We start from the raw sequence: 20,899 nt of genomic DNA, 5'->3' as shown, positions 1-20,899 counted from the left end.
ACATTAAGGTTTTTGTTCATTCAAATAAGAAAGGAAAAACATTTTCCAGCTTTCAGAAAGCAAGTGAACATTTCAAAAACAAACATTTCTGATCAAAATTCCAATGATGTTCAGCCAGCTTTGCTCAGATGAGCATTAAAATGTTAAACTCATTAGTCAGAACAAACAAGATATAATTAAATTATGACTTCTCTCCTCCCCCCAGTTTCTGCTGTCAGACTGAATCCCGTACATCGCATTGCCTTCCTGTACTAACCAGTTGTGTCAGCTTGTTTTATTTACAGCACAGCATCACGTATCACAGAATATAATTATCTTAGCTGAGTAATAGTTGTATATGTTATATGTATTCCGTGTCATTCATACACACAGCAAAGATCTGACAACATCACAAGAAGACTTGATCTGGCCATTCAGCTCTGGTAATGTATGTCATGGATTTCAAATATATAGACATTATAACCACAGACTAGTATGTTCTGTCAGATTGGGGTTCTCTAGTTATTTAGATATGCAAGTATTTTTAGGCAGAAACTGGCAGGAAAAAGGAAGGTTCTCCAATCTTCATAACCCAGCCTACATTGTATTATCTGTCAGATGCATTGATCTTCTTCACTATATTAAAATGTTTCTCTAGGCAAAACCTATGTTTTTGTTTTGATAGAGTGCTGAAGGTTAGACCCTCTGTCAAGTTTTTATTGTTGTTTGCAGTGGTGGCTGGTGCTCAATCGGTCGGGGGGGCAGCAGATGGACCTGACCACGGACCCCGAACCCCCTCCCTCTTGCTCCAGCCCTCACCGCACACCATACCCACACCCCCCTCCGGTCATCGGTTCACTTACTGTGTGCTGCCCCTGGACTGATGTGGATACGGCGGCAGCTTCCCCCTCAGTCTCTTCCATGTCCCAGCCTCTGTGTCCTCCCTCCGTCAATCGGGCTTCCCTTGAGTCTCCTTGGCATCATGGCGGCCATACGTCTCCTCCTCCTTCCACCTCCTAGGCCATAGGATGGCTTCTCCCTTTGGCCAATCGGGAAACAGGTCTCAGGACCAGCTTCCTGATTGGCCAGGAGGAGAATCAGTGTGACAATAGTGAATATTATTTTGCTATTGTCACACAACTGGGTGGGTTCAGAGTGCAGTGCTCTGCACCCCAAGCTCACCCTTTTTGAAGCCTATTAGAGACTCAGGCTCTAATCACATGCTTAAAAAAAAAACCTCATTGGAGTCCATGCGTCCGGCGCCCGCATGTAGATTAGGGGGTCGGACGCATGGATAGGGGGGCCCTGCACACCTAATGGATGGGCCAGTACTGGTTGTTTGTGTCCCCTGTGCTGAGGCTCACCCCTCCATTTGCACTGGTTACCCCATAGAATGAAAGTAGAGGGGAATTCAAAAATAGACTCCATTACAAGAGGTAGGTGGAATTCTCCCTGTGTGGACATTTGTTCTGGGGACAACCATCTAAAAGGTTTTTTTCCTACATTAGGAAATACAGTATCATCTAACTGCTACTTGTGCTTCTGATACAAGAAATAAATTGCCTCAATAGTAGGGATGAGCTGAACACTGGTTCGGTTCGCAGCAGAACATGCGAACAGGCAAAAAATTTGTTCAAAACATGCAAACATGGTTAAAGTCTATGGGACACGAAATAAAAAAATAAAAAGTCCTAATTTTAAAGGTTTATTTGCAATTTATTGCCATAAAAAGTGTTTGGGGACCTGGGTCCTGCCCCAGGGGACATGTATCAATGCAAAGAAAGTTTTAGAAATGTCAGTTTTTTTGTGAGCAGTGATATTAATAATGCTTAAATTGAAACAAGAAAAATGTAATATTCCTTTAAATATCGTGCCTGGGGGTGTCCTTAGTATGCCTATAAATTAGTGCATCTTTTCCATGTTTATAACAGTGCCATGGCAAAATTACATTTCTAAAGGAAAAAATTCCATTTAAAAATGCTTGCGGCTGTAATGTATTGTCGGATCCCGGCAATATAGACAAATTACCAAAAAATTAAATATGGCGTGGATGCCCCCCCAAAATCCATACCAGGCCCTTCAGGTCTGGTATGAATATTAAGAAGAACCCGCACCCAAATTTTTTAAAAAATGGCATGGGGGGGCCCCCAGGCACTATATACTATGAACAGCAGTATATACTGTATACTACACGGCCTGCCCTATATACTCTGCAGAAAATTGGGCCTTAGGTGTTGGTGGTACCAGAACCCTGTAAGCCTTCACAGTTATTCTTGTTGGGCACAGAAACAGGCCCTGCTGTGAAATATTATATCAAGAATTCTAATTACATTCCTCTGTTAAACAGGGGCAGAAAACATGGGCCTTCAGTGGTGGTGGTGCTCTTGTTGGGCGCAGGAACGGGCCCTGCTGTGAAACATGACTGCCAGTTTCTTGTCCTTCTGTGGCACCCCCTCTCTCTCTAGGCTCACGTTACTCCCTTGGACTCCATTGGACACAGGTTGCATGGTGGGCACAGGCTGCATGGAACATAGGCTGCATGGTGTGCACAGGCTGCACTGGACACAGACTGCATTGGTGGACACAGGTTGCATTGGTGGACACAGGTTGCATTGGTGGGCACAGGCTGCATTGTTGGGCACAGGCTGCAATGGTGGACATGGGCAGGCTGCATTGGTGGGCACGGATAAAGTTGTTAGTATTTTTATAACTTCGTTTTGCATAAAACATTTAAGTGTCATTTCATGAGATAATTTAAGGGGGCGGGTTTAGGGGCAGGGCAGGGTAGGGGTTGAGTGGGGCAACTGGTGGCAAGTAACCCTTGAGGCCTGGCTAGTAGCTCAGGACTTGAAATGTCATATATGGTGTTTTGCACATGGTAATTTTATTTAGCTCTGCACTTTTAGGACATACATGTTTGATTAACCTGGTATTTAGGTTTTAGTGCACAGCGGCTGTATTTACTTTTAATAACTAGCGCAGATTTCTTTTCTATATCAGATAAGTATTATGGAGGGCTTGGGTGGGGTTGAAGGTTTTTTCTTAGCGCACAGTAAGGTAAAAAAAAAAACGTCAGCTTTTACAGCCACTTTAATATTAAGGGCCAATTATTATCTATATATTAGGGCTCATTTACATTTGTCCCGTACGTTAACGCATACCCCTTAATGCACGTTACGTCACTCGGTAAGCCTACAACCACTTTAATATTAGGGGCCAATTATTATCTATGCCTTGCATGTGTTGACGCGTTGCGATGCCATTCATTTTTTATTAGCACCCCAACACACATACGTTGCAACGCTTGGCAACACGCGGCAAACATTTTGCGACGTCTGATTTTGGAAACTTTTGGTGAGTAGGAAGCCCATTGATTTTTTGGAATCAATACGCTTCCTACTCACCAAAAGTCTACAAAATCAGACTGGTTACAACATTTTTGCTGCAACGCACTACAGCGTGTTGCCAAACATTGCAACGCATGTGTGTTAGGGTGCTAATAAAAAACGAATGGCGTTGCATCGCATTAACACATGCAAGGCATACATAATAATCGGCTCCTAATATTAAAGTGGTTGTAGCCTGCGCTAATGTAACACACTTTACCGGGTGACATAATGTGCGTTAACGCGTACATATTGACGCACTGCAAAAATGTAAATGAGCCCTAACATGTTTCTTTTTATATGATATTTTAATGACTGGCTTTCCAACTTCTTTTCCTTTTTTTTTTTTTTTTTGTTCTTTTCATTACAGCAGAAAGCTGACGCCCCTTATACAAAGTGCACAGACACGTGCTTGTGAAATACACTGAAGGTCTGGATGGTAACGATAAGATAACACTGTGCTCAGCTGATAGAGAGCAGACAATGAGGAGCATCTGGCCGTGTGACTGGTAAAGGGGTAAAGGTCGCCCTAGGGCTCAGATTACACCGACCAGCCTTCTGCCATCCTCCATCGGATGTGTCTTCTCTGAGATCTCAGCTCCTCCATCGGATGTCTCTTCTCTGAGCTCCTCCATCCCACTTGTCTTCTCTGAGCTCCTCCATCCCACTTGTCTCCTCTGAGCTCTTCGGAGTGCCTTTTGAGTTCCTCCATCGGATGTCTGCACTGAGATCCTCCATCGGATGTCTGCACTGAGCCCCCCCTCCCATCGGACATCTCTTCTCCTCCAGCACCCGATCCACAGGACAACAGACATGCCCCGTCCGGCAGTTATAAGGGACGTTGTCAGCCACCAAGCCAAGGCTCTGCACACCCTCCTCCCCCTCCTGGAGCAGAGGGGTATACAATGCACCATCCCGGACCTCTTCATTTCAGAGGGGGCCACCATGAGTGACTTCTCTCCCCCCCAGACCGGGGCACAGCCGACTGCCATGGAACTGTCCTCAGATAACCCGAATGGTGGATCTTCACCCCGGTGTCTTACCCTGGCACAGAGGGCATCCCGGCACCGGCTGTCCAGGGTGGTCCGATCTATACTGGAGCTGCTGCTGGTGGAGGAGAACATGCTGCAACATCTGCCGCTGGACCATCAGTTCACAATGCAGATCAAAGTGAGTACTGTGCTGTGTGATGACTGTATGATCGGTACAGGTTCTGGAGGGATTCTCCCCTGATTGACCCGCTCTATGCTTCTAGTGAAGGTTCTCCTCTATGGTTCTAGTGAAGGTTCTCCTCTATGGTTCTAGTGAAGGTTCTCCTCTATGGTTCTAGTGAAGGTTCTCCTCTATGGTTCTAGTAAAGGTTCTCCTCTATGGTTCTAGTGAAGGTTCTCCTATGGTTCTAGTGAAGGTTCTCCTCTATGGTTCTAGTGAAGGTTCTCCTCTATGGTTCTGGTGAAGGTTCTCCTCTATGGTTCTAGTGAAGGTTCTCCTCTATGGTTCTAGTGAAGGTTCTCCTCTATGGTTCCAGTGAAGGTTCTCCTCTATGGTTCCAGTGAAGGTTCTCCTCTATGGTTCCAGTGAAGGTTCTCCTCTATGGTTCCAGTGAAGGTTCTCCTCTATGGTTCCAATGAAGGTTCTCCTCTATGGTTCCAATGAAGGTTCTCCTCTATGGTTCTAGTGAAGTTTCTCCTCTATGGTTCTAATGAAGGTTCTCCTCTATGGTTACAGTGAAGGTTCTCCTCTATGGTTCCAGTGAAGGTTCTCCTCTATGGTTCCAGTGAAGGTTCTCCTCTATGGTTCCAGTGAAGGTTCTCCTCTATGGTTCCAGTGAAGGTTCTCCTCTATGGTTCTAGTGAAGGTTCTCCTCTATGGTTCTAGTGAAGGTTCTCCTCTATGGTTCTAGTGAAGGTTCTCCTCTATGGTTCTAGTGAAGGTTCTCCTCTATGGTTCTAGTGAAGGTTCTCCTCTATGGTTCTAATGAAGGTCTATGATTCTAGTGAAGGTTCTCCTCTATGGTTCTAATGAAGGTCTATGGTTCTAGTGAAGGTTTTCCGCTATGGTTCTAGTGAAGGCTCTCCTCTATGGTTCTAATGAAGGTTCTCCTCTATGGTTCTAGTGAAGGTTTTCCGCTATGGTTCTAGTGAAGGTTCTCCTCTATGGTTCTAGTGAAGGTTCTAATGAAGGTTCTGCAGCAGGGTTATAGATGTTTGTAAATTGCAGAAACCAGTCCTGTGTGTCTGTTTTGGAGAAAATAAGTGCTACTTACTAACAATGTAATTGTAGTCCTTAATTTGGAAACAATGTTTATTAAATAGTCTTTTAATTTGTATTATTTTCTCAGAGACAAGTACAAATATAGAGAGATGTAGAATGTCTTTTTGATCTTTCTTTTATGAGACCATTAACCCAGAGATGTGCCCTGAAGGTAACTTTCACCCCCTTCCCACCCAGGCCAATTTTCAGCTTTCAGTGCTGTGGCAATTGCGCGGTCAACACAATACCCATCCGTGGCGGCCCGTCCATACGGGGCATATGGTTGCCACCCCCTAATCAATGTGTTTGGCCCCCTAAACTACATGCGGGGCACAGGGATGGATTCCAATGTTTTTATTTTTAGAAGCACATGATTAGAGCCAGAGGCTCTAATAGACTTAAAAAAAGGGCAGGCTCTGCGCCCTGAGCCCACCCAGTTATGTGACAATAGCAAATTATTATTGCCACTGAATATTGGCATTGATGAGGCTGCACTGATGGGCTCTGATGAGGCTGCATGATGGGTACCGATTAGGTTGCACTGATAGGGACACTGATGAGGTGGCACTAATGGGTGGCACTAATATGCACTGATGGGCAACATTGATGGGCAGCACTGATGGGACTGCACTAATAATCAGGGCACTGATGATCAGTACCCTGAATACCCATGTACATATCCCCTGCCAGGATTGCCGGTTACCGGCTCTCCTCACACTGTGACAGTCCATCTGTACCATGTTATTAGCTCTGGCTAATCCCAGCTAATCACAACAAAACAAACTAAATGGATTTTTTTTTTAAATGCTTGTATATAGTAAACCAATGCATTTCTGTACGCAAACATAATGTGTTAAAAAATAAATAAAAAATACTGATCACTTCTTACTATGGTAACATTATATTGCTCTTGTCAAAGTGTGTTAAAAAAAATCATAAAAAGCAACTGTCTCTGCACTGTTGACTTACCGTCAGTCCCATTCACTTTAATGGGACGGCTGGTGATGCGGCAGTGACACAACAAGGTGAGGGATGTGGTGGCAGCAGGCGAATGGATGCCCGCTAACAGGCGCTGCCATGATGGATCTGAAATGACTGATGCTCTTTAAATGTAAGGACTCATTCTTGCTGGTAGTTACTGTGAAATTGCATGAATGCATCAATGCAGTGCATGTTATCTCAGGTTGCAGAGCTTGGATTCATTGAATGAGTTTACCAAAAATTTAAATATTGCAGAATATACAACCTCATTCTACATAACTAAGCTCCTTTTAATGCTGAATAAACTAAATTATTAATGTATCCTAAATAAAAAACTATCTTTAGATAGATTTTTACTCCAAAAGCATTTTATTAACATAAATTTTAAAAAAATCTAAAAAATCAGATTTAAATAAAAAAAATCATAGATTATTATCCGCCCTGGCTCTACTGCACTGGTGATAGTGTGTAAAATAATAATAATTTCTTACTTTTCCAAAAACTTATGACAAAAAATGACATGCCTCTTACTAAATACCTTGGACTGACTACTTTCCAAAAAGGGTTCATTTGGGGGGTATCTGTACTGCCCTGACATTTTTTGTCCTCAAGAAATGATATAGGCCATCAGTACATCAAAATTGATTATTTTTCAGATACATACCATAGTTTGTGGACTCTATGGGCCAGATTCACAGTGAGAGTACGCCGGTGTATCTACTGATACACCGGCGTACTTTCAAATTTGCCGCGTCGTATCTTTAGTTTGAATCCTCAAACCAAGATACGACGGCTTCTGGCTTTGATCCGACAGGCGTACGGCTTCGTACGCCTTCAGATTGTAGATGCAATACTTCGGTGCCCGCTGGGTGGAGTTTGCGTCGTTTTCCGCGTCGGGTATGCTAATTAGCTTTTTCCGTCGATCCACGAAGGTACGCGCGGCCGTCGCATTCTCTTACGTCGTCGCTAGTCGGCTTTTCCCGGCGTATAGTTAAAGCTGCCATGTTAAAGTATGGCCGTCGTTCCGGCATCGAATTTTGAAATTTTTTTTTTTGCGTAAGTCGTCCGTGAATAGGAAAGGACGTAACTCACGTCTACGTTCAAAAAATTACGTTGGTGCCACGTCATTTCGCGCAAAGTACGGCGGGAAATTTCGAAACGGAGCATGCGCATTTAAATCGGCATGGGGACGCGCTTCATTTAAATGAATCACGCCCCCTACCCGCCCAATTTGAAATACGCGCCGAGAAATACACTACGCCGCCGTAACTTACGGTGTGAAATCTTCCTGGATTCGGAATTCCGCCAGGTAAGATACAGCGGCGTATCTCTGATACGCTGCGCCAGGGCAATTCTTTGTGAATCTGGCCCTATAACTTTCCAACAGACTAAATAATATACACTGATTTGGGTTATTTTCACCTAAGAAATTAATTGTAGCAGAATACATTTTGGCACAAATTCCTAAAAAAAGTTTATTTGCAAATTTTTATAACCGAAATTAAGAAAAACTTGTTTTTGTTTTTTTTAATTTATTTAGCATAACATAAAGAAACCAAATCGTGATTAACTAGTTGCTGCCCGCGCATTGTTAAATGATGGCGGGGCGGCTCTCGTTCTGGGACCAGAAAGGTTGCTCTTGCGCACCCGTGAGGGTTTTTGCCGATCACGGTCACGCTATTGTTGCTAGGACACGGCGCAACCCCAATCTCTGGAAAAAGATCTGCGTCCATGGCTCTTTAACCATGTAATCAGCTGTGTCCAATTAGAGGTGATCACATGTAATCATGGAGAGCTGATCAGCGGCATCTCCTCACGGGAGACATCTACACATGTAATTAGAGCACTGATAATCAGTGTCCTGATTACAATAGCGTCACCAGTGCCACAAATTAGTGCCAGTGATGAGTGCCCATCAGTGCCAGCAATCAGTGCCCACCACTGCCAGCAATCAGTGCCCACCACTGCCCGCAATTGCCATTCAGTGCCCATTAGTAATGCCAGTCAGTGCTGGCTATCAGTGCTGCCCATCAATGCTGTCCATCAGTGCCCATCAGTACCGCCTATCTGTGCCGCCTATCAGTGCCCACCAGTGCTGTCTATCAGTGCCCCCTATAAGTGTTAATCAGTGCCACATATTAGTGCCCATCAGTGCCACCTAACAGTGCCCATCAGTGCTGCCTATCAGTGCCACATATCAGTGCCCATAAGTGTGGCATATTAGTGCCTCCTAATCAGTGCCCATAAGTGCCGTCTCATCAGTGCCCATAAGTGCCACCCCATCAATGGCATCAATGCCCACCAGTTCAGCCTATCAGTTCCCATAAGTGCTGCCTCATCAGCGCACATCAGTGAAGGAGAAAAATGACTTATAGCCAGATTCAGGTAGACGTGCTTTACTTTAGGCAGGTGTAGCATATCTCATATACGCTACGCCGCCGTAAGTTAGAGAGGCAAGTACAGTATTCACAAACAACTTGCGTCCTAACTTACGGCGGCGTAGTGTAAATGTGCCGGCGTAAGCACGCCTAATTCAAATGTGGAAGAAGTGGGCGTGTTTTATGTAAATTAAGCATGACCCCACGTAAATGACGTTTTGAACGAACGGCGCATGCGCCGTCCGTGGACGTAACCCAGTGAGCATGCTCTAAATTACACCGCAAAGACTCATTGCTGTCGATGTGTACGTAAATTACGGCCAGCCCCATTCACGGACGACTTACGCAAACAACGTAAAAATTCAAAAATTTGACGCGGTTCCGACGTCCATACTTAACATTGGCTGCGCCATCTTTTTGGTGGTTTATCTTTACGCCTGAAAACGCCTTACGTAAACGGCGTATCTTTACTGCGACGGGCAACCGTACGTTCATGAATAGGCGTATCTCGCTGATTTACATATTTCTAGGCGTAAATCAGCGTACACACCCCTAGCGGCCAGTGTAAATAGACAGCTAAGATACGCCGGCGGTCGTATCTTAGCAACATCTAAGCGTATCTCAATTTGAGAATACACTTAAATATACGACGGCGCAGATTCTGAGTTACGACGGCGTATCTCTACCTGAATCTGGCTATTAGTTTTTGTCAGTAAATTTTGTAATTACGTAAACAAAAAATATTCTTAATTTTTTTGTCTTTTTTTATTTGTAAAAAATTCAAAACCTAGCAGTGATTAAATACCACCAAAAGAAAGCTCTATTTGTGTGAAGAAAATGATAAAAAAAAATCATTTGGCTACAGTGTAGCATGACCGCGCAATTCCATTCCAATTGCGACAGCGCTGAAAGTTAAAAAATGACTTGGGCAGGAAGGGGTGTAATTGCCCTGTAGGAAAGTGATTAAATGGCACCAAAAGAAAGTTCTATTTGTGTGAACTGATAAAAATTCAGTTTGGGTACAATGTACAGTATAAGATTTCCTATCATCTGTGCCCAGTCTTGCCACACAGAGTTAATCCAGCTCTGAGCAATCCTCTTTTATTGTTCAGTGAAATTAAAGGGACCTACAGAGAAAAACCTAAGTCTGTTCCGCCCCCCTTGCTGTAGGTGACAGGTTATTTACATATCTCATGCACTAGCTTGGAGACGGGGCGTTATTTTTTAATTCCCACCCCTCCCTTTTCTGAAGTCATGTGGTTACTTTTCTGGATTTTTACTGGATGTTAGTGATCATAGCAGAATTTAGTGTAAGGGGAGAGTAGAGGAGGGCAGGGAGTCTACTGACATCACGACTCCACCCACAGAGCTCCAGACAACAGATCCACCCACAGAATCTGCAGTTTTTCAGTTCTTATAACAGACAGAGGGGAGACATTTGACAGGTAAGGATACATGCAGGAGGCATCTATATCCTTATAGATCAGCACTATGGCAGTAGTTTAGAAAGGATGAGAGTGGCTTTACATCCACTTTAAACTCACGGCTCCAATTTTCACTGATTCTTTCAGAATTGGCTGAAATTCAAGCCATGGCTGGATCTGTTGGCATCACCTGGTTTGACATGAATCGTGGAAATCAGCTGAACAAGGATTGTGTCCTACCAGATACAGTGATTGTTTGGGTATTGGTGCTGCAGCTGCCTGAACACAATAGGCTACAAGGGAGATTCAGTGTGGCTGGGGGAATTGATTGCCTTCCTCTCATTTCTGGCTAGCTTTAGACAGTGATCACCAGATCACCAGAACAGGTGTCCACACTGGAAGTTCTACCCTCATCTATTGTTCTGATGATTTTCCATCACTTTCTGTTTCATAAAGTGGTTATCAGGGCAAACCTACCTAGAGGGCACACAGACAGCAATAAAAACCCAAAATACAGTAGGTTCCAATCCTTTACTACTTTATCTCAGAATAAATGCTATACACTGAAAAAAAAGAATGCTATACATAGCCTTTAACCTCTTGCCAACCACCCACCGTAGTTTTACAGCGGCAGGTCGGCTCGGCTGCGCAAAATCACGTAATATTACATGATTTTGCATTGCAGCCACTAGGGGCGCGCACGCGCCCCCTGCTCGCCCCTCGTGCCGATGCGAGTGCCCAGCAGGCACGATCCCCGCCGGGCACCCGCGATCGCTCGTTACAGAGCGAGAACCGGGAGCTGTGTGTGTAAACACACAGCTCCCGGTCCTTTCAGGGGGAGAAATCACTGATCGCATCTTCATACAATGTATGAACAGTAATCTGTCATTTCCCCTAGTCAGTCCCACCCCCCTTAAGTTAGAACACAATGAGGGAACATAATTAACCCCTTCCTCACCCCCTAGTGTTATCTCCTTCCCTGCCAGTGACATTTTTACAGTAATCAATGCATTTTTATAGCACTGAAAAATGCCAATGGTCCCAAAAATGTGTCAAAAGTGTCCGAAGTGTCCCCCATAAGGTCGCAGTACCGATAAAATTCGCAGATCGCCGCCATTACTAGTAAAAAAAAAAATATTAATAAAAATGCCATAAATCTATCCCCTATTTTGTAGACGCTATAACTTTTGCGCAAACCAATCAATAAACTCTTATTAAGATTTTTTTATGAAAAATATGTAGAAAAATACGTAACGACTTATATATTTTTGGGGGATATTTATTATAGCAAAAAGTAAAAAATATTCATTTTTTTTCAAAATTGTCGCTCTATTTTTGTTTATAGCGCAAAAAATAAAAACCGCAGAGGTGATCAAATACCACCAAAAGAAAACTCTATTTGTGGGAAAAAAAGGACGCCAATTTTGTTTGGGAGCCACGTCACACGACCGCGCAATTGTCAGTTAAAACTCATTGAACTGAAACTCAAATTATAACAGTTTGTATCTTGTGTTTTTCTGGATTTTGGGTTGATATTCTGTAAATTTATTAGATTCCACTCAGAGATAACCCCCCCCCCCCCTCGAAACCCAATCTAAATGCTACATTTTACCTCCCTAAAGCTGCAGTCGACGATTCAGCCATAAAGGAACACTAAAGGCAGGCATAGCCGCCGACTGTATCACTCGGCCCCGCCCCCGGCGCACCGCACCATCCGCTGTGATTGACAGCAGTGCCAGCCAATGGCTGCGCTGCTATTAATCCGTCCAGCCTAGCCACAGCCAGGCTGGGAACAGAAGAGGATCACGTGGACGCGCGCGGGACTTTCGAGGGGTCAGGTAAGTAAAACAGCGGTTCGGGGGGGGCGGTACCGTCGGATGTTTTTTCACCTTAATGCATAGGATGCATTAACCGCTTAACGACCGCCGCATGTACATATACGTTGGCAAAATGGCACGGACAGGCAGAACGACGTGCCCGCACGTCGCTGCCTTTCCGCGGGTTGGGGGTCCGATCTGGACCCCCCCGGTACATGCGGCGGTCGGTAAGCCTCAGGGAGCGATCCGGGATGAGGGCGCGGCTATTCGTTTCTAGCCGCCCCTTCGCGATCGCTCCCCGGAGCTGAAGAACGGGGAGAGCCGTAATGTAAACACGGCTTCCCTGTGCTTCACCGTGGCGGCTGCATCGATCGTGTCATCCCTTTTATAGGGAGACACGATCGATGACATCAGACCTACAGCCACACCCCCCTACAGTTGTAAACACACACTAGGTGAAACATAACTCCTGTGGTTAACTCCCAAACTGCAACTGTCATTTTCACAATAAACAATGCAATTTAAATGCATTTTTTGCTGTGAAAATGACAATGGTCCCAAAAATGTGTCAAAATTGTCCGATGTGTCCGCCATAATGTTGCAGTCACGAAAAAAATCGCTGATCGCCGCCATTAGTAGTAAAAAAAAAATAATAAAAATGCAATAAAACTATCCCCTATTTTGTAAACACTATAAATTTTGCGCAAACCAATCGATAAACGCTTATTGCGATTTTTTTTTTACCACAAATAGGTAGAAGAATACGTATCGGCCTAAACTGAGGGAAAAAAAAATGTTATATATGTTTTTGGGGGATATTTATTATAGCAAAAAGTAAAAAATATTGTTTTTTTTTTCAAAATTGTCTCTTTATTTTTGTTTATAGCGCAAAAAATAAAAACCGCAGAGGTGATCAAATACCGCCAAAAGAAAGCTCTATTTGTGGGGAAAAAAGGACGTAAATTTTGTTTGGGAGCCACATCGCAATTGTCTGTTAAAGCGATGCAGTGCCGAATCGCAAAACCTGGCCTGGGCATTTAGCTGCCTAATGCCGCGTACAGACGGTCGTTTTATGCGATGTAAAAAAACGACGTTTTCTGTGAAGTAAAAAACAACGTTTTGAAAAACGACACATAAAATTGAAGCATGCTTCAATTTTTTTTGGTCGTTTTTCAGAAGACATAAAACGACGTTTTCTCCCACACACGGTCAATTAAATTGACGTTTTTAAAAAACGTAGTTTTTTTACATCGCATAAAACGACCGTCTGAACGCGGCATAAAGGTCTGGAGCTTAAGTGGTTAAGGTGAAAAAACATTTACCTTTACAACCCCTTTAAGCCTTCTCCCCTTCTGTTCACTTCCTGCGTGGGTCCTTCTTCCTGGTGACATGGACACTTTCTTTTGGATGTCCAAAAGCGGAGTCCTCTCAAGATCCAGAAGAGGCCTGATGTCAGCGGAGAGGAGTGGAAGGGATCGATGATCTTGGGTGCCATTGTATTGCTGGATTAGTAGTCCCCCTGCCCTGGAACTAGTGATGACAAAGGGCATGGACAGGGGACTTATGTGATTATAGCTGGCTCTAAGTGGGGGTGGGCAGTGAGGCTTCACAGTTTGTTTTTTATCCACCTACAGTTCTGCTTTAATTTCCTATAAGTAACTCTTGTGTTTTTACTCCTCCTAGGACAGCGTAGAGTTCAGAAACATCTGCACACACATGGCTCTTCAGACAGATGACAGAAGGTTCGACCAAGACCTGAACTCTGCACAGGAATGTCTAATACAGATTGTCACTAACATGACCTGGGACACATCTTCTAAGACTTGTGACTTCTGCCACAATGCCCAGGAGCAGCTGAAGCAGATACTACAGAAAGTCCATGAGGACTAGACTCCAAGGAACTATTGTTGGCATGATTCAGTATTATATTTTATTGATGCTTTAACTTATCAAAGAGGACAACATGTCCAACTCATGTGCCTAAACTACTGTGAAGAAGACTGGAATCTGGAGCAAAAACCAATCTCTTCCTCGCCAGCGGTGATTACATATCTTATGGCAAGAGGGATGTGAGATGCCAATAGAGTGGCTGAACAATCGGCAGCACTGTTTACTTTTGGATATTTGCCATCATTTAGATAGAATTCCTTTTTTGCTTTTATGTTGGGTAGAAAGAAAAAAAAATCTTTAGCAGCCCATCGGCTTATAACTAACAAAGGAAGTGCACACAGGAGAGGTATTATGGTGCAAGCATTAGCAGAACAATTCAGCCCTTAAAGGGGAATTTCTGCCTAAATGTAACTATGTTTAACCAGTTCAGCCCTGGGCCACCCACATCGAAGAGAAATATATTTTCAATACATTCAGGAAAAAAATTATATATATGTGACATATATTTACAATATATTGTAAATATATGTCACATATATATATATAGGCCCATATTCTCTGTAAATGTCCGCGGGCGGCGCGTAAGGCATTTGCACTCCGCCGCCCCAAACTACAGGAGCAAGTGCTGTATTCCCCAAACACTTGCTCCGTAGTTTGGGGCGGCGGAGTGTAAATGGCCCGGCGTAGCCACGCGTATCTTCAAGGGGGCGGCTTCTATTCAAATTAAGCGCGCCCCCGATTCTAAGTAACTGCGCATGCGCCGGGGCTTAAAAAAGCCCAGTGCGCATGCTCCATTTCTCGGCGGAAAACGTCAATGACGCCGACGTGTGCGTCATTGACGTAAAGTCGTATTCAAGAACGACTTAGGGAAACGACGTAGCCGACGGAAAAACACGACGCGGACCCGACGCTATCCGTAACATGGCCTACGTGGGACATGCGGAAACTTACTCCTCATATAGCAGGAGTAAGTTTCCGCTTACGCAAACGACGTTAGCGACGGGTACGCGACGCGAAATCGTTCGGGAATCGGCGTAGCAGGCTCATTTGCATAAACAAATGAGACCTTCACGTAAATGCCATCTAGCGGCGGGCGGCGTAATTACATTTAAGATCCGACAGTGTAAGTGACTTACACATGGCGGATCTTAAGTGTATCTATGCGAAAATGATTCTAAGAATCAGTCGCATAGATACACGGGCCAAAAAAGAGAGATACGATGGAGTATCCTGAGATACTCCATCGTAACTTCTCTCAGAATATGGCCCATAGTTTTTTTGCAAAATATATTGGAAATATTTTTCTCATCCATGTGGGCAATTCTGATGCTTACACAGGAGGTCTGGAGCAAAAATGATTGCTCATGCTCTGATGTACACGGCAATACCTCACGTGTGTGGAGCAATGGCCGTTTACATTGCATTCGGGACTGAGGCATGTGTTCGCATTTGGGGGGGGGGGGATAGGGCGCTTTACTTTTTTTTAAATGTTATTTATTTTATTTACGTTGTTTTATTTTTTACACTGTATCTTTATTTTTTATTTCATTGCTATCACTAGGGATGAACAACATCCCTTGTGATAGGATGGTCTGTGACAGCTCCTCTTTATGAAGAGATCTGGGGTCCCCATATCTCTCCTCTGCCATTCGAAGTATATGAGCAAACTGAGATCGGTTTGATCAGATGCTTGTACAAGCCGGTAACTGTTTGTAAACAACAAACCGATACCGGAAGTGCCAAAATACTTGTCATTTCCCGGTTTCTGACATCACACAGTGGAAGGAACAACATCAGTTCCTCTCACTGTGTCCCAGGAACCTAACACCACCAGTTGCATCTCTTACCAAGCTCCCAAATCGCTTGGGAGAACCCGGTAAAGGTGGCAGGGGGGAGGGGCATCCCCTTGGGGGGGGGCATCCTCTTCCTAACGCCTATAAAAGTAATCCAGCGGCTCTTTAGCTGCTTGGATTACTTTTACTTTGTTCAACATCGCCGGCTATGACCGAGATATCACACTTGTAATTGCGATGTACTGGTACGTTGCTAGTCAGCAAGTGGTTAAAAATGTTCTCTCCCCCATCTGCTACCTACAGTATGCTGCCTAACTTGTTTAAAAACAATTTTGAGTAAGCAATGGTCCAGTCATGTGATCTCCTTTGTCAGTGAGCATCGCCTGCAGGGGAGAGGAAGGAGTACTCGGCAATGGCTAGGAGTTCCAGGAGCTGTGATGTCGCTTATAGACTTTCATGACCCAGCCCTTGTTGGTGTTCCCTCCTCTCCCCTGCAGCTGCTCATCTGCGGCTCATGTGGCCAGACTGAAGTGGATTAAAGATATGTAAGTATACACCTGTTTTTTACACAGCTTAGGCACCATAAGTAACAGAAGAGGGGAGGGAATATTTTGAAACATAGTGTTAGGCCTGGTTCACACCTATGCATTTTTTTCTGTGTTTTCAGTTTTGCAGAAACACACTACAGTCCATTTAACATGGTTTCCTATGGGTCACGTTCACATCTGTGCATTTTATAGAATGGGCCAGGGACTTTTTTCTGGCTTTTGGTTCCATAGACTTCAATGGATCAAAAACGTGTATTTAAAAACGCAAAAAGCACCTGGAATCTGCAAACTGAAGCCTGCATAAGTGTGAACCGGGCCTTAGGCAGGAATTTTACTTTTGCAGACAAATTTGAGAAAACTCCATGTTTGTTATGTCTTCCCATTCATACAGCATGCCTATAATATTATTTTATTTTTCATATTTCTTATCGCTTTTCTTGTGAAAAAAAAAATATATATTTCTTATCGCTTTTCTTGTGAAAAAAAATATATATTTCTTATCTTTTTTCTTGTGAAAAAAAAATTATATTTCTTATCTTTAAATGTCTGTTAATAGAAGCCCTCATGGCTGATTTCTGAACATTTCCCAAGAAAGTCTGTTCCAATAGACTCATAGGGGTTGATTTACTAAAACTAGAGAATGCACAATCTGGTTGTGCTGTGCATGGTAGCCAATCAGCTTCTAACTTCAGCTTGTTCAATTAAGCTTTGACAAAAAAAAAAAAAAAAACTGGAAGCTTTCTATGCAGAACTGCACCATATTTTGCACGCTCCAGATTTAGTAAATTACCCTATAGGGACATAAGAATGCAGAAGCATTCATTAACACTTTGTAAAAACAGACAGCATTCAAATCTAGTTTACAACTGATAATGAGTTCTGTCTGCACAGTACAAATAAGGTTATGTTGGCCATACACTAGTTAGTTCGAAATTTTTCTTTTTAAAAATGTTCATTTGGCTTTCTAATCGATAGTGGGATCCAAAAAATTTCAACCACAGGGATGAGAAAATTTAAAGGAGCAGGATGGAAAATTTTTCTTGAGTGAAAAGATTTCTAACAGTGAATGTAGATTTAATTTTGGGAAAGTCCATTCATTCCAAAATCAAATGTTAAAAGCAAATTACATTTTTAAAGAGGAGCTCCAGTTGTTGCTATGTTTATTTAAAGTCAGCAGCTCCAAAAAGTGTAGCTGCAGACTTTTAACCTGCATTCACACCTGAGCGTTTTGTTTTCAGGCAGAAAGTCACGTGATTTTTTACCACGTTTTTTGGCACGATTTTGCACAGGTCAAAAGGTCACCAATGTAAAAAGCAGAAAAATGCCTGTAATCTGCCCAAAAAGAAGCTCTTTGGCCCATATTCTCTCTAAAAATCCGCGGGCTGCGCTTAAGGCACTTACACTCCGCTGTCCCAACTTACAGGAGCAAGTGTTGTATTCCCCAAACACTTGCTCCGTAAGTTGGGACGGCGGAGTGTAAATGCCCCGGCGTAGCCTGGCGGATCTCCAAGGGGGCGGCTTGTATTCAAATTAAGCGCGCCCCCGATTCTAATGAACTGCGCATGCGCCGGGCTTTAAAAAGCCCAGTGCGCATGCTCCAGTTCTCGGCGGAAAACGTCAATGACGCTGACGTGTGCGTCATTGACGTAAAGTCGTATTCAAGAACGACTTACGTAAACGACGTACCCGACGAAAAAACACGACGCGGACCCGACGCCATCCGTAACATGGCCTACGTGGGACTTGCGGAAACTTACCCCTCATATAGCAGGGGTAAGTTTCCGCTTACGCAAACGACGTTAGCGACGGTTACGCGACGCGAACTCGTTCGGGAATCGGCGTAGAAGGCTCATTTGCATAAGCAAATGAGTCCTTCACGTAAATGCCATCTAGCGGCGGCCGGCGTCATTACATTTAAGATCCGCCAGTGTAAGTGACAGATGGCGGATCTTAAGTGTATCTATGCGAAAATGATTCTAAGAATCAGTCGCATAGATACACTGGCCAAAAAAGGGAGTTACGATGGAGTATCCTGAGATACTCCATCGTAACTTCACTGAGAATATGGGCCTTTGTACTTTTTTGAGCTTTGGGCTACAAAACACTCAGATGTGAACAGGGGCTATTTAAATGAATGGGATTTTGCTTGTTGGGCATTTTTCTGGCGTTTTACGAGCTGAAAACGCTCAGGTGGGAACGCAGCCTTAATAAACATACACTAACCTGTCCCAGGATCCAGCGACGTGCTCACCTGAGCTACCGCTTGTCTCCCTCTTCTCTCGCTGGCACCAGCATTTCAATTGTGGGCACCTGACTGTGACAGCTTGTGGCTTCAGCCAGGTGCGCGCTGTGCATGCACGAGTCGCACTGCATGTCCTCAATGGTCCGGTAGTCATCTGGGACCTGTGACGTGTGCCAGGTGACTGCAGAGAGGGAGGAGGAGGGGAGAACTTCAGCTCAGATGACATGCCAAAAGTGGCAGGGGAGGGGGAGGAGTACTTAAAGCAGAACTTCCCCTTTTGTGTGGCGTTCCGCTTTAAGTACTTTTAAACAGCATTCATTGAGCCATCACATGTACTGGGAATTTTCATACAAATATTTGTAAGAATACTCTTGAATGAAAGTCTACTATAATATAACCAGATTCAGTATGGAGAATCAGAAAAGAGCACCTAGGCTCGATTCACACCGATGAATTTTTAGTGCTTTCTTGCATTTTGCAGGTTTGCGCTACAGGCCATTAAACATGGTTTTCTATGGAACACGTTCTGTAGTGCAAATCTGCAAAACGCACTAAAAATGCATAGGTGTGAATCCAGCATAAAACGGCAAGGAGCTATTTTTTTACTTTTTATTTTTTTATTTTTTTTAAGTAATGCTATGTGAATGAGAACATGTAACAAATATAAAAGTGGTGTTATCCCAATTTGGCTGCAAACGTGGAAATAGACTTTAACCCTGTCAGAGAGCAACGGAGACTTGTTTAAAGCTTATCTCAAAATTGTGATTGTGTTTGCTGTCTGTGTATATGTCACACACCATTATCAATGTGCCTTTATTGTCTGGTTCACAATCTAATCTAAGAAAATAACATTATTAAGGCATAGTATACCAGAGGACCATTACCCCAAGAATCTTTTCTTTGTGTGACTATGGATGGAAGAGTGCAATTTAACTCAATAAAATTCCTTTTTTTTAATACATGGTTAAAAGACAATTTTGGACTTTAAAATGTTATCTTTATTTACCAAGTCTGGACAGATGTATATCTAAGTAAATCAACCTAAACAGCTTTAATTTCAAAATCTAGCATAGACTTTAACATATTAATGTCATTTTGAAAGCTGTTTTTGTAAGGCTGGATTCACACCTATGCAGTTTAGTGCTTTTTGCAGATTTGCACTACAGTCCATTTAACATGGCTTCCTATGGAACACGTTCTGTAGTGCAAATCTGCAAAAAAGCACTAAAAATGCATAGGTGTGAATCCAGCCTAAAAAGAACACCTGGAGTCTGTATAAAATATTCGCTGTACTTATATGGCAAACACTCACACAATCAGTTACCATATTTTTTCTAAAATGTGTAGTTTCTAGGTCACCAGCACCACTTAGAGGCCATAATGTGTATTTTTCCCCAAAAAACATATGGTGGCCTCTAGATCAGTGGTCCCCAACCTTTTTGGCACCTTGGACCGGCTGCCACAAGATGAGGAATGTTACCTACCACGCTGCCTGCCACCAGATGAGGAATGTCGCCTGCCTGCCACCAGATGAGGAATGTCGCCTGCCTGCCACCGGATGAGGAATGCCGCCTGCCTGCCACCGGATGAGGAATGCCGCCTGCCTGCCACCGGATGAGGAATGCCGCCTGCCTGCCACCGGATGAGAAATGCCGCCTGCCACCGGATGAGGAATGCCGCCTGCCTGCCACCGGATGAGGAATGCCGCCTGCCTGCCACCGGATGAGGAATGCCGCCTGCCTGCCACCGGATGAGGAATGCCGCCTGCCTGCCACCGGATGAGGAATGCCGCCTGCCTGCCACCAGATGAGGAATGCCACCTGTCTGCCACCAGATGAGGAATGCCACCTGTCTGCCACCAGATGAGGAATGCCACCTGTCTGCCACCAGATGAGGAATGCCACCTGTCTGCCACCAGATGAGGAATGCCACCTGTCTGCCACCAGATGAGGAATGCCACCTGTCTGCCACCAGATGAGGAATGCCACCTGTCTGCCACCAGATAAGGAATGCTGCCTGCCTGCCACCAGAGTGCTGTCTACCACAGAGATGCGGGGAGGGTGGTGAGAGATGTAATTTCTCTACTCCCCGCCGCACCTAAGACACTGAAGAAGCCCGCACTGTGAGGGTGAAAGAGCGGCGACGCAGTGCAGGCAGAGAGAGATGTCATCTCTGCTCACCAGCCCACTTCTCTGATCCACCCGGCTC

The 20,899-nt window shown here is 44.1% G+C and overlaps 1 protein-coding gene across 3 annotated transcripts; it reads left to right on the top strand.

Moving 5' to 3' along the window:
- Positions 1 to 246: 246 nt before the first annotated feature.
- DLEU7 (deleted in lymphocytic leukemia 7) lies at positions 247 to 14,652 on the top strand. 3 transcript variants are annotated; one of them, XM_040340322.1, is made up of 3 exons: positions 247 to 422; positions 3,739 to 4,535; positions 13,902 to 14,652. In XM_040340322.1, exons 2-3 carry the CDS (start codon positions 4,107 to 4,109, stop codon positions 14,106 to 14,108), a joined length of 636 nt encoding a protein of 211 aa, XP_040196256.1. In that variant the 5' UTR covers positions 247 to 422; positions 3,739 to 4,106; the 3' UTR covers positions 14,109 to 14,652. The 3 variants fall into 3 exon arrangements, with proteins under 3 accessions (XP_040196256.1, XP_040196255.1, XP_040196254.1); XM_040340321.1 differs by having other exon boundaries at positions 3,736 to 4,535; XM_040340320.1 differs by having other exon boundaries at positions 247 to 427; positions 3,736 to 4,535.
- The last annotated feature ends 6,247 nt before the right edge of the window (positions 14,653 to 20,899 follow it).

Source organism: Rana temporaria, chromosome 2 (assembly GCF_905171775.1).
Source record: "Rana temporaria chromosome 2, aRanTem1.1, whole genome shotgun sequence".
In the NCBI taxonomy this organism is placed as follows: Eukaryota; Metazoa; Chordata; class Amphibia; order Anura; family Ranidae; genus Rana; species Rana temporaria.
This window is presented reverse-complemented; position numbering and strand designations above follow the sequence as displayed.